The 15,721-nt window shown below is 47.8% G+C and overlaps 2 protein-coding genes across 2 annotated transcripts in view; one reads left to right on the top strand and one right to left on the bottom strand.

Moving 5' to 3' along the window:
* LOC140460392 (uncharacterized) overlaps positions 1-15,721 on the bottom strand; it is a 78,096-nt gene that overhangs the window by 12,102 nt on the left and 50,273 nt on the right. The window lies entirely within an intron of this gene.
* The window catches only part of LOC140461037 (uncharacterized), a 23,670-nt gene continuing 7,949 nt past the window's right edge, over positions 1-15,721 (top strand). Inside the window, exons 1-3 of the mRNA XM_072555822.1 lie at positions 1-177; positions 3,089-4,396; positions 11,563-12,507. Of these exons, the coding sequence (XP_072411923.1) occupies positions 3,497-4,396; positions 11,563-12,507 (1,845 nt within the window). The 5' untranslated portion in view covers positions 1-177; positions 3,089-3,496. The remainder of the gene's footprint in view (positions 178-3,088; positions 4,397-11,562; positions 12,508-15,721) is intronic.

Genomic DNA, 15,721 nt, shown 5'->3' on the forward strand with positions numbered 1-15,721 from the left:
TGTGAGCGAAATGGCGCCGGCGGCTGAAGGAACAAGAACAGAAATCGCTGGAAACGCTGAGCAGGTCCGGCAGCGCCTGTCGAGAGAAATCGAGGAGGTGTTTCGGGTCAAGTGATCCTTCTTCAGATCAGGAACAGGTTTCATAAACATCCCGGGGAGAGGAGACAGTGAGACAGGGTAGGATTGGAAACCGCGGGAGGAGGGAGACTGGGGAGTTTATAAACTCCTCGGGGGAGGCCTGAGGCCGTGAATAAAACCTCCCCAGACCCACTTCACCACCGGAGGCGCTCTCGTGTTGCCCGGGCAACAGGGCGCCATTATTGTAAGGATAAGGCACATGTTGACTTGGGGCAGGGAGTGCGGGCGGCCATCTTGGTGAGGGCACCATCAGCCGTCATTTCCGGGAGAGAAATGACAGTTGGTGTCATTCAACTAGAATTTCCTCATTTCACTCAGAGACCTGTCCCTGAGCTTGGTCTGTGTGTCCTTCAGACAGGAAAAGGGAGTGGGAGAGAGGGAGAGAGAGATCTAGAATGACACGAAGGTGGACTGTGAATTTGTGGTGAATGAATCTGATCATTTGTGGCGCTGGGTACTTCCAAGATCGCAGTGACCAGGAGAGCATTGATGTGTTGATGTTATTTTCAGTTTGTAGACAGGAGAAAAGAGAACGCCAGGAGTGGAGGAAAGACATGATGAAGATAGATTTGAAATTCAATACAGGAGGAGGGTTAACTTGAGCCAGCACTTGCCCATATCCCTCCGAACCCTTCCTATTCATATACCCACCCAGATGCCTTTTAAATGTTGGAATTACACTAGCCTCCTCCACTTCCTCCGGCAGCTCATTCCATACACTTACCACTCTCTGCATGAAAAAGTTGCCCTTTAGGTCTCCTTTAAATCTTTTCCCTCTCATCCTAAACCTATGTTCTGTAGTTATCGACTCCCCCACCCCAGAGAGAAGACTTTGTCTATTTATTCTATCCGTGCACCTCATCATTTTATAAACCTTTATAAAGTCACCCCTCAGTGTTCGACTCTCCGCAGAAAACCACCAGACTGTTTAACTTCTCCCTCTAGCTCAAATTCCTCAACCTTGGCATCATCCTTGTAAATCTTTTCTGAACCCTTTCAAGGTTCATACATCCTTCTGATAGGAAGGAGACCAGAATTGCATGCAATATTCCAAAAGTGACCGAACCAATGTCATGTACACCTGCAACATGACCTCCCAACTCCTGTATCAATATTCTGACTGATAAAGGAAAGCAGACCAAACACATTCTTCACTATCCTATCTATCTGCAACTCTACTTTCAAGGAGCTTTGAACCTGCACTCCAAGGTCACTTTGTTCAGCAACACTCCATAGGACCTTACCATTAAATAGTTCTGCTAAGATCAGCTCAAGATTTGCCAGGATTTGTAAACTTTTAATCCCATCAATTGCCCCAACACCATTTCCCCACAACTACTCATTTCCTTCAGTTCTCCTCTCAGTGGACCATGTGTTCCCCAACATTTTGGGGATGTTACCTGTGTCCTCCTTTGTGATGATAGAAGCAACATATGTGGGTAATTGGTCTGCCATCTCTTTGTTCCACATGAGAACTTTGCCTGTTCTAGTTGTTATTGTTTTCTCTAATTTTTTTTTGTCTTCACATACCTATTTTCCCCTTTTGATCAATCCTTTTGTTGAAACCTGAACTGCTCCCAGTCTTCAGATCTGGTACTTTATTTTTAGCCAATTTGTACGCCACTCCTTTGGATCTCGTCCTATCCATCATGTCCCTTGTTAGCCGTGGCTGTGCCACCTTCTGTGTTTTATTTTTTCAGACAGGAATGGCCAACTGTTGCAGTTCCTCCAGGTGCTCTTTAAATGTTTGTCATTTCTTTCAATAATGTTCCCTCATTTGTTGTGGCCTGTTTGTGCCTCTGCCGTTGTAATTTCCTTGCTTTCGATTTAAGTCCCCAGTCTCAGAATCACCTCTGTTCCTCTCCATTTTAATGGAAAGTTCTCTCCCTTGGTTCTTCACTCTTCTGCAAGAGACCTCTTACAGCTAAATGCCAATTATTCCCTTCTCATGAAGAAATTAATATTTTGGAATTACATTGCCATTGTTCAGCAGAACCATAGCCACTTTTGGAATGTTGTGTGCTGTGCTGGTCCCAGTCCTATCAGAAGGATGTTGTGAAACTTGAAAGGGTTCAGAAAGAATTTACAAGGATGTTGCCAGGGTTGGAGGGTTTGAGTGATAGGGAGAGGCCAAGCAGACTGGGGCTGTTTCCCCCTTGTGCGCTGGAGGCTGAAGTTGATAAAATCATGAGGGGCATGGATAGGGTAAATAGTCAAGGTCTTTTCCTTGAGATGGGATACTTCAGAATGTAAGGGTAATAGGTTAAGGGTGGGGTGGGGAAGGGAAGGTTTAAAAGGGATATAAGGGGCAACTTTTTCATTCAGAGGGTGGTGTGTGTAAGGAACAAGCTGCTAGAGGAAGTGGTGGGGGCTGGTACAATCACAACATTTAAAAGGCATCTGGATGGGTATATGAATAGGAAGGGGTTAAAGGAGTATAGGCCAAGTGCTGGCAAATAGGCCTAGATTGATTCTGGATATCTGGTCGGCATGTTCACTTTCTCTCTGGTGTCGGTGTCAATACCTTGATGTCTTGTTTTCTCCCCCTTCCTGGGGACGTTAACCATTTCGTGTCTCATTGTTCGTCAAGAAGCTGCATTGCAGGTTCACCCTGAATTGACAGTTTTTGCTTCCCAAACTCAGACCTGCTCACTCTCAGCAGTATTCCAGTGTTGGGAAAGAAACTAACTTTCAGGTGGAGCTATCCAAAATTCAGAGAGATGTCAGTCTTGACATTTTTGCTTTTCTGCCCCTGTAAGATCCTGAATCAGCACCTTCAGGAGAATTAGAGTGGAGTGAGAACAGAGGGGGAGTGAGAGTGAGAGTGGGATGATGCTTTCAATTTTGTGGAATAACAAAAGAAAAGAACGTTCTGCAGAAAGTAGAATTGCTTGTTCTGAATTTCTACCCTGCACTGACAGTGATGACTTTTGTAATTTTTTTTTTACAGAGTATTTGAAGATCTGAAGACAGAAGTTTCAAAATCAACAGATGAAGGGCTTATGCTTGAATCATCGACTCTCCTGCTCTTTGGAAGCTGCCTGACCTGCTGTGCTTTTCCTGCACCGCACTTTTCGACACTGAGTGTCCAGTGTCTGCAGTCCTCACTTTGATGTCAATGTCTGACAGTCACTCAATCCATTGGGAACACAACAATTTTCGACTGTGATTCTGTGAGAAGGAGCAAAGCTTTTCGGTTCCTGCTTCTATATGTTTTCAGAGTCAGTGGGACTGGATGAGAGACCGTATGGTTGCAGTGCACTGAGTATGGAGCCAGAAATAGTTATATGACCTGGAAAGAGGAATTCATGGCAGGGAGGGGCTCTCCACATGTTTGTGTGCAGCTGAAGTTGTGGCCATGGAGAAACCTGAGGGATCCTGTCCCGTGGAGAAACCTGAGGGATCCTGTCCCGTAGAGAAACCATGTCAGTGTGGTGACTGTGGGAAAAGTTTCCATTTCCCGTCTGCCCTGGAGACTCATCGGCGCACTCACACCGGGGAGAGGCCGTTCCCCTGCACAGAGTGTGGTAAGGCCTTCAGCAATTCCTCTGACCTGCTGAAGCACCAACGGGTCCACACAGGGGAGAGACCCTTCAGCTGTCCCAAATGCGGGAAGGGCTTTACCCAGGCCTCCAGCCTGCTGACTCACCAGCAGGTCCACACCAGGGAAAGGCCGTTCCTTTGCACCGAGTGCAGGAAGGCCTTCAGCAATTCCTCAGCCCTGCTGAGGCATCAGCGGATCCACACGGGGGAGAGGCCCTTCAGCTGCCCTGAGTGTGGGAAGGTGTTTAGCAATTCCTCTGCCCTGCTGAGGCACCAGCGGGTCCACACGGGGGAGAGGCCCTTCAGCTGCCCCGAGTGCGGGAAAGCCTTCAGCAATTCCTCCGACAGGCTAAAGCACCAGCGGGTCCACACGGGGGAGAAGCCCTTCAGCTGCCCCGAGTGTGGGAAGGGCTTTACCCACGCCTCCACCTTGCTGACCCACCGGCGGGTCCACACCAGGGAGAAGCCCTTCACCTGCCCCGAGTGCAGGAAAGCCTTCAGCAATTCGTCCGACAGACTGAAGCACCAGCAGGTCCACACAGGGGAGAGACCCTTCAGCTGCCCTGAGTGTGGGAAGGGCTTTGCACAGGCCTCCACCCTGCTGGCCCACCAGCGGGTCCACACTGGGGAGTGGCCATTCACCTGCTCTCAGTGTGGGAAGGGATTCACCCGCTGTTCCCACCTGCAGAAGCACCAGCGAGTTCACATGCCATGGCAGGGGGATTGAAGGAGCAATGGCAGAGTCCCATTATTGACTGGACCCCTGGGTTTGAATCCCATCGTGGCAGATGGCGGAATTGGAATTCGGTCAGAAGTCTGGAGTTCGGAATCTAACGATGAAACCATTTTTGGGGGTGGGGGCATGAGAACCCCCATCTGATTCACTCATGTCCTTTTTAGGAAAGGAAACTGCCGTGTGGGAAAGGGTTCATTCAGTCGTCCCATCCTTTACCCGGGCTGGCCTACATGTGACTCCAGACCCACAGCAGTGTGGTTAACTCCCCCACCTGCGGAAATGAACAGGGAGAAACTTACTTGGATACAGGGTCTGGGTTGAAACTGCTGAGTGAGGCAATACTTCCTACGGGTTAAGGCTGGACCAAGGATCCAATTCCAAAGGGATAACTTGGTGCTGACTAATAGTAAAGAAAGTGGGGGGTGGGGGGGACTGTGTACTCTTTGACCTTGAGCTGTTTTTTTTAAAAAAAGCTACTTTTTCTACGCCTGTTTGCTGGGGGGAATCTGAAGCTGTAATAAAGTTGGGTCTTGATAAAGGTTATCTGAACTTACTGCTGGGCTCAGACTTTCATTGAAAGCTTTGAGCTCCAACAGGTTTTTGTTTTAAAGCTGCTCATTTCTTTCAGCTTCCTGCACTAAGTTTCCAATGTCATGTATCAGATGGAGCAGTGAATGAGTAGCTAGTATCGTTAGAAATTGTAAATTTGTCATGAGTGCAGGTCCTGCATCATTCCCTCAGCATTGTAAAGTTTCCTGGCAGCACCGGGAGGTGGGGGCTGCCTTCACTCGAAATGATATGGAGGAGCCAGAGATGGACTGGGTTGGATCAAGTTCAAAAATCACACATCAGGTTATCGTGGTTTATTTGGAACCACTAGCTTTTGGAGCGCTGCTCCTTCATCAGGAAGCTGTGGAGCAGGATCATAAGACAGAATTTATAGCAAAAGATCACAGTATAGTGCAACTGATCGGATATATTCAACAAACCTAGATTGTGGTGAAGTCTTTTGTCTTTTAGAAGAGGTTGCAAGTTTTAGTTCATTAATGTGTAAATCCCAGAAAGTCTTTGAGGTCAGATTCTCGAGATGACTTAAGGTTTTATATAAATAGGTTTCGTCTCAGTTCAGACAACAATGAAATGTGTGAGGTTTGAGTCTGTCTGTATCCCAATCTTGAATCAGACTGGTTCTATTTCCAAAGTAGGAATTTACAAATATTACATGTATCAACTGCCTGCAGGTTGTGTGCTTTTGGATCAAAATTGAATGTATCTGCAAATGCAAATTCACTCCATAGACCTGTGTGTGTGCATGAGAGCGCGTGTGTCTGTTTGCGTAGGTGCTAATGTCTCCTCTGAAATGGTGAGGTGCTTCCATTGTCCTGTCCTGGGAGCAATGCTCTTGCTGGTGCCTGTCTGACCTGTCCTTTTGTGTGGCTTTGGTATTGCTGGGTTGTGAAGCTGCCCTCAGGGCTTTGGGATAGCTGTGGTATTCTGTCATTGTTAGTGGGTACTTGAGGTGTACAGGTATTCCCTTGTCTGCAAGTGCTGTCTAGTTTCACTTGTCAGCCTGCTTGGTCCCTGCTAAGGCATTCTGGGTGTTTTGGTACAGTTTGGCCAATTTTGCTTTTGTGGGCCTATTGTGGGTTGCCAGGGTGGCAGATCTTTTCCCGCATACAATTACCAGGAATACTTGGAATCCTGAGAAGGATTTAAGTGAATCCTCAAGAGATGTTGTATCCCTTGGACTATTCCCAGCAAGTGAATGAACTATCAAGACTCTTGTAAAGATTCGTGGGAACTCTTGCAGGGATTTAAAGAAAACTAGATTTACAATTTAAGGCCATACATCCCATTCTGCTAAGTTACACCAGTTAATGGGTAATTTTTATTTGTTTAAAAATGTGAAATCTTAATGAAGAGTTCTTCCAGTTAATCACTGGGTATTCAAATTTCTCTTCAGAATTAAAGATCATAACAAAACTGGGTGTCTTTGTGGGATGTTGAATCTGTAGTATGTGCTTGGTAAAATTTGGATGAACAATATTTCAAAGTGAATTTTATCGTGTTAAGTACTAAGACTTTCTGGAGAGGAAAGATTTGCCCTTGTGTGTTTTGCAACACTTAATCAAGGTCAGTTCAATAGAATACGCAGACAAGTTGATGCTAGAGTTGAGAGCTATGGCAAAATATCAGAAATAATGCAGGCAGTCGCACGGCAATTTAGGGTTAGAAAGTTAGCTAAAGAAATTATTAAAAAAGGGTGGAAAGTTTTGTCAGCTTTTCTTAAAAATAGTTAACAAAATAAGTGTTGGTTCTGCAGAAAATGAGTCTGGGGATTTAGTAACAGAGGATAAAGAGATGGCAGATGAATTGAAAAGAGTTTGAATCTGACTTCACTTGAGAGGATACAAGTAACACCCTAGAACTAGCTGTAAATCAGGAATTGAAAGGGAGGGAGGAACTGAAGAAAATTACAATCCCCAGGGAACGAGGACTGAGTAAACTGTTGGAACTCCGAGCTGATAAGTCCCGGGTATTTGAAGGAATTCATCCTAGACTCTTAAAGAGAAATTAGGGCGTGAAATAAGACCATAAGACGTAGGAGTGGAAGTAAGGCCATTCGGCCTATCGAGTCCACTCCGCCATTCAATCATGGCTAATAGGCATTTCAACTCCACTTCCCCACATTCTCCCCGTAAGAGTTAATGTATTGGTTTTAATTTTCCAAACCTCATTAGTTTCAGGGGTGGTTTTATTTTAGATTGGACAAATCCTTTCTTCAAAAAGGGAGACCATTTAATTTAACATATGTAATGGGGAAAATGTTCAAAGCTATTATCAAAGATATTATGACAGAGCACTTGTATAAGTTCAAGGTAATCAGGCAGCGTGAATGTGTTTTTGTCGATGGGCAATAATGTTGTAATAACTTTTTGAAGAACGGCCTGTCCGCACTGCGACTGAGCTGATGAACCTCCAGTGCCCCCAGGGAATGGAATCCCTTCCCTCAGTCCCCACATTTCCCCAAATTCTCCGCAGTTCTGGTATCCTTTTGGTTCTGTGTTTCCGATGAACAATTGAAACTGGGATCACACTCAGGAAACGTGTACAGTCACTCCCTCCTGCGAATAGTGTAATGTTTCTTCAGTCTGTGTAACTGGTTAAAGCGCTGCCCAAAATCAGCTCACGGGGAGACTCTATCAACAAGGGGAGAAGACATACAAAAGTTGAGCAGCGAGACAAAATGCAAAACCAATCAAATGTCGAACCACGGAGAAAAAATATTGTGGCTCTACCCCTTTTTTTCCTATTGGCATTTGGACACTTAAAATCTGTTAGTCACACCAGTATCCCGATAGAGCATACAGCGCATGTTTGACGGTGTCAGCAATGTCGTGCACATGCTCGCCGGGTGTCAGCAAAATACTGGGCATGCTCATCGCAGTCGGCACAAAAAGGCGCGCGATCTTCTTTTGATTGACCAATAGGGAGTACTGGAGGACCGGAAGGAGTCTAGTCCTCCTGCTAATCCGAGACACCCCATTGTCTGAATGCGGAAGTTGGACAATGAGTTTCTGAAGATGTTGCTGCTCCTGTTTCTCTGAATGAAGATTGAGCTTCACCCCAGACTGCAATCTCCTTCCTCTGTGAGTACGGCACTCTCTTTTCTCACCACCTTTTCCATTTTTTTTTCATTCTGGGATTCAGTTGTTGACTTGCAGCAACTGAAAGGAAAGGGAGTGAATCGGGGTGGGGACAGACTCTGGAAACGTTGTTCTACGTCTGTGTCGCAATTGGCAAAATAGACAGGCAGGAGGCTGGAAGAACAGAAGAAGCCAGGTAGCATCAGGAGGTGGAGAAGTCGACGTTTCAGGTGTAACCCTTCTTCAGGATTGGGGATGGGTGCAGATAAAGGGTGTCCTGGGGGCAGGGTGGTGAAGTTTGGGACACGTGAAAGGTCTGACCTGGTTGGTGAATGGGAGAAATAAATCTGGTTAGTGACAAGGAGGAGTGGAAATGAGGGGGAGGGGCTGAGAAGGGATTCGGGGGGGGAACGGAGTCGGGCGGTGGGGGGGAAGGGAGGGGAGGAAGGAAGAAGGGAGTCGGGGGGGGAGGGGAGGAAGGAAGAAGGGAGTCGGGGGGGGAGGGGAGGAAGGAAGAAGGGAGTCGGGGGGGGAGGGGAGGAAGGAAGAAGGGAGTCGGGGGGGAGGGGAGGAAGGAAGAAGGGAGTCGGGGGGGAGGGGAGGAAGGAAGAAGGGAGTCGGGGGGGGAGGGGAGGAAGGAAGAAGGGAGTCGGGGGGGGAGGGGAGGAAGGAAGAAGGGAGTCGGGGGGGAGGGGAGAAAGGAAGAAGGGAGTCGGGGGGGGAGGGGAGGAAGGAAGAAGGGAGTCGGGGGGAGGGGAGGAAGGAAGAAGGGAGTCGGGGGGGAGGGGAGGAAGGAAGAAGGGAGTCGGGGGGGGGGAGGGGAGGAAGGAAGAAGGGAGTCGGGGGGGGGGAGGGGAGGAAGGAAGAAGGGAGTCGGGGGGGGAGGGGAGGAAGGAAGAAGGGAGTCGGGGGGGGGGAGGGGAGGAAGGAAGAAGGGAGTCGGGGGGGGGAGGGGAGGAAGGAAGAAGGGAGTCGGGGGGGGGAGGGGAGGAAGGAAGAAGGGAGTCGGGGGGGGAGGGGAGGAAGGAAGAAGGGAGTCGGGGGGGGAGGGGAGGAAGGAAGGAAGAGATGGGAAGTGAGGTTATTTGAGACTGGAGAACTTGATGTTGAGTCCGCTGGGCTATAGGCTGCCCAGGCGGAAGTGGAGTCGCAGGTAGACAGGATAGTGAAGAATGTGTTTGCTATGCTTTCCTTCATTGGTCGGAGCATTATGTATAGGCATTGGGAGATCATGTTGTGGCTGTAACTTAGTAAGGCAACTTTTGGAATAGTGCGTCCAGTTCTGGTCTCCCTGCTTTCGGAAAGAACTTGTGAGACTTTGAGAGGGGTCGGAAAAGATTTGCGAGGATGTTGTTAGACTTGGAGGGTTTGACCTACAGGGAAAGGCTGAGTAGATCCAGGATATTTTCCCTGGAGCATCGGAGGCTGTGGGGCAGCCTTATAGAGGTTTATAACTAGCATGGATAGGGTGAATATCCAAGGTCTTTTCCCCAAGGTAGGAGAGTCCAAAACTATAGGGCATATGTTTAGGTGAGAGGGGAATGATTTAAAAGGGCCCTGAGGGGCAACGTTTTCACGCAGAGGGTTGTGGATGTACGGAATGAGCTGCCAGAGGAAGTGGTGGGGCTGGTACAATTATATTTAAAATGCATCTGGCTGGGTACATGAATAGGAATGGTTTAGAACCATAAGATCCACATGCTGGCAAATGGGACTAGATTAATTTCGGATATCTGTTTGGCACAGACGAGTTTGACCAAAGGGTCTGTTTCCGTGCTGTATGACTAATTGTCTTCGGTGAAAGCAGAAGTGTGGTTGTGAAGACTGGAGGCTGGGAGCAGAAGAAGTTACAATGAAATATTTGATTTATGAGAGAGCAACTGAGTGAGTGTGGACATTTGGGATTTTGGTGGAAAGTGGGAATTCATTACACTGTGGGGATCAAGCCCTCCCTATCCAGTCATTTCAGCTGGTGGATGAGACTTGGCAGTTCATGCAGGCAGTCAATCCAGATAATATTTTATAAATTCCTGCTTTGGAAATAGAAACAGTCTGAATCAAGACTGAGATACAGGCAAACTCTGACCTCATACCTTGAATGCATTGTCTGAGCTGAGATGCCACCTTTTGTTGTAAAGCCTTATGTTATCTTGAGAGGGTGCCTTACAGGAAGTTCTGGGATTTACATATTAATGATACCTGAAATCCATTCTAAAAGATGAAAGACTTAACAATCCAGTTTTGTTCAATATATCATTTCAGTGGCAGGCCACAAATGTTTCCATAAATTCTGTGCCTTATGGTCTTATTCTCCACAACCACCTGATGAAGGAGCAGTGCTCCGAACGATTGTTCTTCCAAATAAACCTGTTGGACTATAACCCGGGTTTGTGTGATTTTTAACAGCCCAGGTTAGGGTGGATTGATCACGCTAAATTATGCATAGTGCCCAGGGATGTGCAGGTGAGGGTGGATTGGCCGTGTTAAAGTACCCATCGTGCCCAATTAGGTGCAGGTTTGTGTGGGTTAGCCGTGCTAACTTACACATAGTGTCCAGGGATGTGCAAGGTAGGGTGGATTGGCCAAGGGATATGGGCCAAGTGCTGCAAATGGGACTAAATTGATTTACAATATCTGGTCAGCATAGACGAATCGGACCAAAAGGTCTGTTACTGTGCGGTATATCTTAATGACTCTGGCTTTCTACTAACGTTTGCCGCGTCTCTTCTATTCAGTTTCTCTCTGGTGTCAGTGTTAATACCTTGATGTGTCTGGTTATTCCTCGAGCTGTATTCCTGATTCATCCTGAACTGACACATTTTGTTTTGCTTCCCAAAATCAGACCTGCTCACTCTCAGCAGTATCCCAATGTTGTGAAAGATGTTAACTTTCAGGTGGAGTTATCCAATATATAAGTCTTGACGTTTTTGCTGTTCTGATCCTGAAACAGCACCTTCAGGAGAATTACTTAGAGTGAGAACAGAGGTGGGGTGGGGGTGGGGGCGGGGGGCGGGCGGTGGGGGGGAGCGGGAGCGGGAGGAGAGGGAGAGAGAGAAGGATGTTGCTTTCAATTTTGTGGAATAACAAAAAAAAAGAATGCTCCACAGAAAGTAGAATAGCTTGTTCTGAATTTCTACCCTGCACTGACATTGATGACTTTTGTAATCTCTTTTTTTCCAGAGTATTTGAAGATCCGAAGACAGAAGTTTCAAAATGAACAGATGAAGGCCTTATGCCCGAAATGTTGACTCTCCTGCTCCTCGGATGCTGCCTGACCTGCTGTGCTTTTCCAGCGCCGCACTTTTCAACACTGACTCTCCCGCGTCTGTGGTCCTCACTTTCACGTCAATATCTGACAGTCACTCAATCGATTGGGACAGCCACGATTTTTGATTACAATTCTGTGAGAAGGAGCAAAGCTTTTTGGTTCCTATTTCAGTACATTTTCATGATCAGTGGGACTGGATGAGAGACCCTACTGTTGCTGCGCACTGAGTGTGGAGCCTGAAACTGTTATACGGCCTGGAAAGAGGAATTCACAGCAGTGAGGGGCAGGGCACGCATTTGCTTGTGGCTGAAGCTTCGGACATGGAGAAACCGTGGAAGTGTGGTAACTGTGGGAAAGGCTTCCGTACTCCGTCTGACCTGGAGATTCATCGGCGCATCCACATCGGGGAGAGGCCGTTCTCCTGTCCCAAGTGCGGGAAGGGCTTTACCCAGGTCTCTGCCCTGCTTAGGCATCAGCGGATCCACACGGGGGAGAAGCCTTTCACCTGCCCTGAGTGTGGGAAGGCCTTCAGCGATTCATCCTCCCTACTGACCCACCGGCGTGTCCATACGGGAGAGAGGCCCTTCAGCTGTCCCGAGTGCGGGAAGGCCTTCAGCAATTCCTCCACCCTGTTGAGGCACCAGCGGGTCCACACAGGGGAGACCCCCTTCAGCTGCCCTGAGTGCGGGAAGGCGTTCAGCTATTCCTCCACCCTGTTGAGGCACCAGCGGGTCCACACAGGGGAGACCCCCTTCAGCTGTCCCGAGTGCGGGAAGGCCTTCAGCTATTCCTTCTACCTGCTGAGGCACCAGTGGGTCCACACGGGGGAGAAGCCCTTCAGCTGTCCCGAGTGCGGGAAGGCCTTCAGCTATTCCTCCACCCTGCTGAGGCACCAGCGGGTCCACACGGGGGAGACCCCCTTCAGCTGCCCCAAGTGCGGGAAGGCCTTCAGCCGTTCCTCCAATTTGCTGACCCACCAGCAGGTCCACACAGGGGAGAGGCCCTTCAGCTGTCCCGAGTGCAGGAAGGCCTTCAGCTATTCCTCCTCCCTGCTGACCCACCGGCGAGTCCATACGGGGGAGAGGCCCTTCAGCTGCCCTGAGTGCGGGAAGACTTTCACCCGCTCCTCCCACCTCCGGTGCCCCCAGCGATTTCACGTGCCATTGCAGGGGGACTGACAAAGCGACTGCCGAGTGCCGTGATCGACTGGACTATCAACCCAGTTCTGGGATCTGTTGGGTTTGAATACCACCGCGGCAGATGGCGGAATTGGAATACGGTCAGAATCTAAAGATGAAACCATTTTCTGTTGTGAGGGTGGGGGGGGGGGAGGAGAGAGAAAACCCCAATCTGATTCACTCACGCCCTTTTTAGGGAAGGAAACTGCCGTTGTGGGAAAGGATTCACTCAGTAGTCCCAGGTGCATCCTTTACCTGGTCTGGCCTACACGTGACTCCAGACTCACAGCAGTCTGTTTCACTCCACACTCCCCCCGTTCCCAGCCCCACACGTTAAGGCTGTAGCAAGGATCCAATTTCAAAGGGACAACTCTGTGCTGACTGATAGTAAAGAAAGTGAGGTGGGGGGAGGGGGAGTGTGTGCGCTTTGACCTTGAGCTGCTTAAAAAGCAGCTACTTTCTCTCCATCTTTTTGCTGGGGAGGATCTGAAGCTGTAACAAAGTTGGGTCACAATAAAGATTACCTGAACTTACTGCTGGGCTCAGACTCTCATTGAAAGCTTTGAGCTCCAGATGGTTTTTTGTTTTAAAGCTGCTCATTTCTTCCAGCCTCCTGCACTAAGTTTCTAATGTCGTGTATCAGATGGAGCAGTGAATGAGGAGCTAGTATCGTTAGAAATTGTAATTTTTTAAGGAGTACAGGTACTGCATCGTTTCATCAACATTGTAAAGGTTACTGGCAGCACTGGGAGGTGTGTTCACTCGAAACTCTTATCTTTAAAATTGAGAATAGCTAAAATGATGTATTCAGAAACATCATTGAAGTCTAAACGCATTTCAATTTTTTAAAAAGAGCTGCTGAAATCTTTCTGAAAATTGCACTGGAATATTTGCAGTTAGGCCACAGCTCAGGACAGGCTGTACCGCCGCTCCCTCACCACCAGACGCCTGGAGGAAGAACGCCTCATCTTCCGCCTCGGAACACTTCAACTCCAGGGCATCAATGTGGACTTCAACAGTTTCCTCATTTCCTCTTCCCCCACCTCACCCTAGTTCTAAACTTCCAGTTCAGTAACTGTCCCCATGACTTGTCCGGACTTGTCCTACCTGCCTATCTCCTTTTCCACCTATCCACTCCACCCTCTCCTCCTTGACCTATCACCTTCATCCCCTCCCCCACTCACCCATTGTACTCTATGCTACTTTCTCCCCACCCTCACCCTCCTCTAGCTTATCTCTCCACGCTTCAGGCTCACTGCCTTTATTCCTGATGAAGGGCTTTTGCCCGAAATGTCGATTTCGAAGCTACTTGGATGCTGCCTGAACTGCTATGCTCTTCCAGCACCACTAATCCAGAAGATGGTTTTCCATGGTTCTATGGTTTTCCAGTAGCCCACACTCAGCATTATTTTAAGGTAATTGGAGGAAGGTTTCAGGGGAGATGTCAGAGTAGGTTCTCTACTCAGATAGTGGTGGCTGTGTGAAATACACTGTCAACAGTGGTTGTAGAGTCAGATACATTAGGGACATGTAATAGACTCTTGGATAGGTACACGAAAGTTAGTACAATAAATGGTATGTAGGTCAGTCTAATCTTAGAGTAGGATAAAGGGCCGGTACTGCATCGAGTGCCAAAGGGTCTGTACTGTGCTATATACCTAAGTAGAGTCAAAAGTTTTGTTTTATCAGCAGTACAGTCAGATCCGAGCAAACAAGGACATGCAGGTCATACCGCGTTTGACAGAGTGAGGCATACAGAGTTACAGCTGCACAGGAGGTGCGCATAAGCAACATTAAATTTCAAATTGGAGAGCTCCATTCAGCAGTCTAATAATAGCAGGGAAGAAGCTATTCTTGAATCTGTTGGTACATGTGTTCAAGCTTCTGTATCTTCTGCCTGGCAGAAGATGGTGCAGGAGATCATTCCCGGGGTGGGAGGGGTCCTTGAGGTTGGTAGCCTTTCCACGACAACGAGAAGTGTAGATGGATTTCATGGGTGGGAGGTTGGCTTCCGTGATGGACTGTGCTGTGCACACAACCTTCTGTAGTTTCTTCCGGTCCTGGGCAGAGCAGTTGCCGTAGCAGGGTGTAATGCACCCAGATTCAATGCTTTCTGTGGTACATCTGTAAATGTTGGTGAGTGTCATTATGGACATGCCGAATTTGTTAAGCATCTTGAGGAAGAAAAGGTGTTGTTGTTGTGCCTTCTTGACCGTTGTATGGGTAGGTTTAGATATTTAGCCACTCCTTTCTCATTCTTACTAACCCCTTTACTTGACGCAGTCACAGTCAGTTTCATACCTTGTGCTAATCTCTTTTGAAGGTCTTCTTCAGAAGGATAAAATATTATGAGGGGCAAAGGTAGTGTACATACATAATATGAAATCTTTAAACTTAAATTCATTTTAAAGAGCAGAACAACGTATTTATGGTAAAAATGGGTAAACTTAACAGGTTTTATGAAGGGTGAGAGTGGAAAGTATGTGGAGGTGCATGTTAAAACAAGACCGAGTCTGCATGGCTTTGACAACAGGAGATCATGTCTGACAAATCTATTACGATTCTTTGAGCAGGTAATGAGTAAGTTAGACAAAGGGAGAGCCAGTGGACGTGAGCAATTTGGATTTCCAGAAGGCCTTTGACAAGGTGCCGTGCAGGAGGCTGCGAAGTAAGATAAGAGTCCCTGGTGTAGGAGCAAGGTACTGGCACGGATAGAGGATTGGCTGACTGGCAGAAGGCAGAGAGTTGGCATAAAGGGGTCTTTGGAGTTCCAAAGGGGTCCATGCTGAGAATGCTTGGACAGGCCAGGAGAATGGTCAGAGAAGGGGCAGATGGAATACAATGTGGTAAAGTCTGAGGCTATACACTTTGGGAAGACCAGAAACAGAGACTGTTTTCAAAATGGGAAAGGCTTCGGAAATGTGAAACAGAAAGGGTTTGGGGAATCCCAGCTCAGGATTCTCAGGGCAAGGATTGGACCATTCATTTGGGGTGGTGTGGAAAGGATCGTACCATTGAGACTTGGGAGGATTGTATCCTTAACGGCTGTGGGTGAGTAAAGGATTATGGAAGGTGTGGAGGAGGAAAAGGAAAGGGGAGGATTGTACCATTCACATCACGGGGTGTAGATTGCACTATGCACAGGAAGAATTATTTATTTTAATTTTTCAGAATTTCCAGGATACAGGACATATGCCCATTTTACCCACCA

This window comes from Chiloscyllium punctatum, chromosome 36 (genome assembly GCF_047496795.1).
Source record: "Chiloscyllium punctatum isolate Juve2018m chromosome 36, sChiPun1.3, whole genome shotgun sequence".
NCBI lineage: Eukaryota > Metazoa > Chordata > Chondrichthyes > Orectolobiformes > Hemiscylliidae > Chiloscyllium > Chiloscyllium punctatum.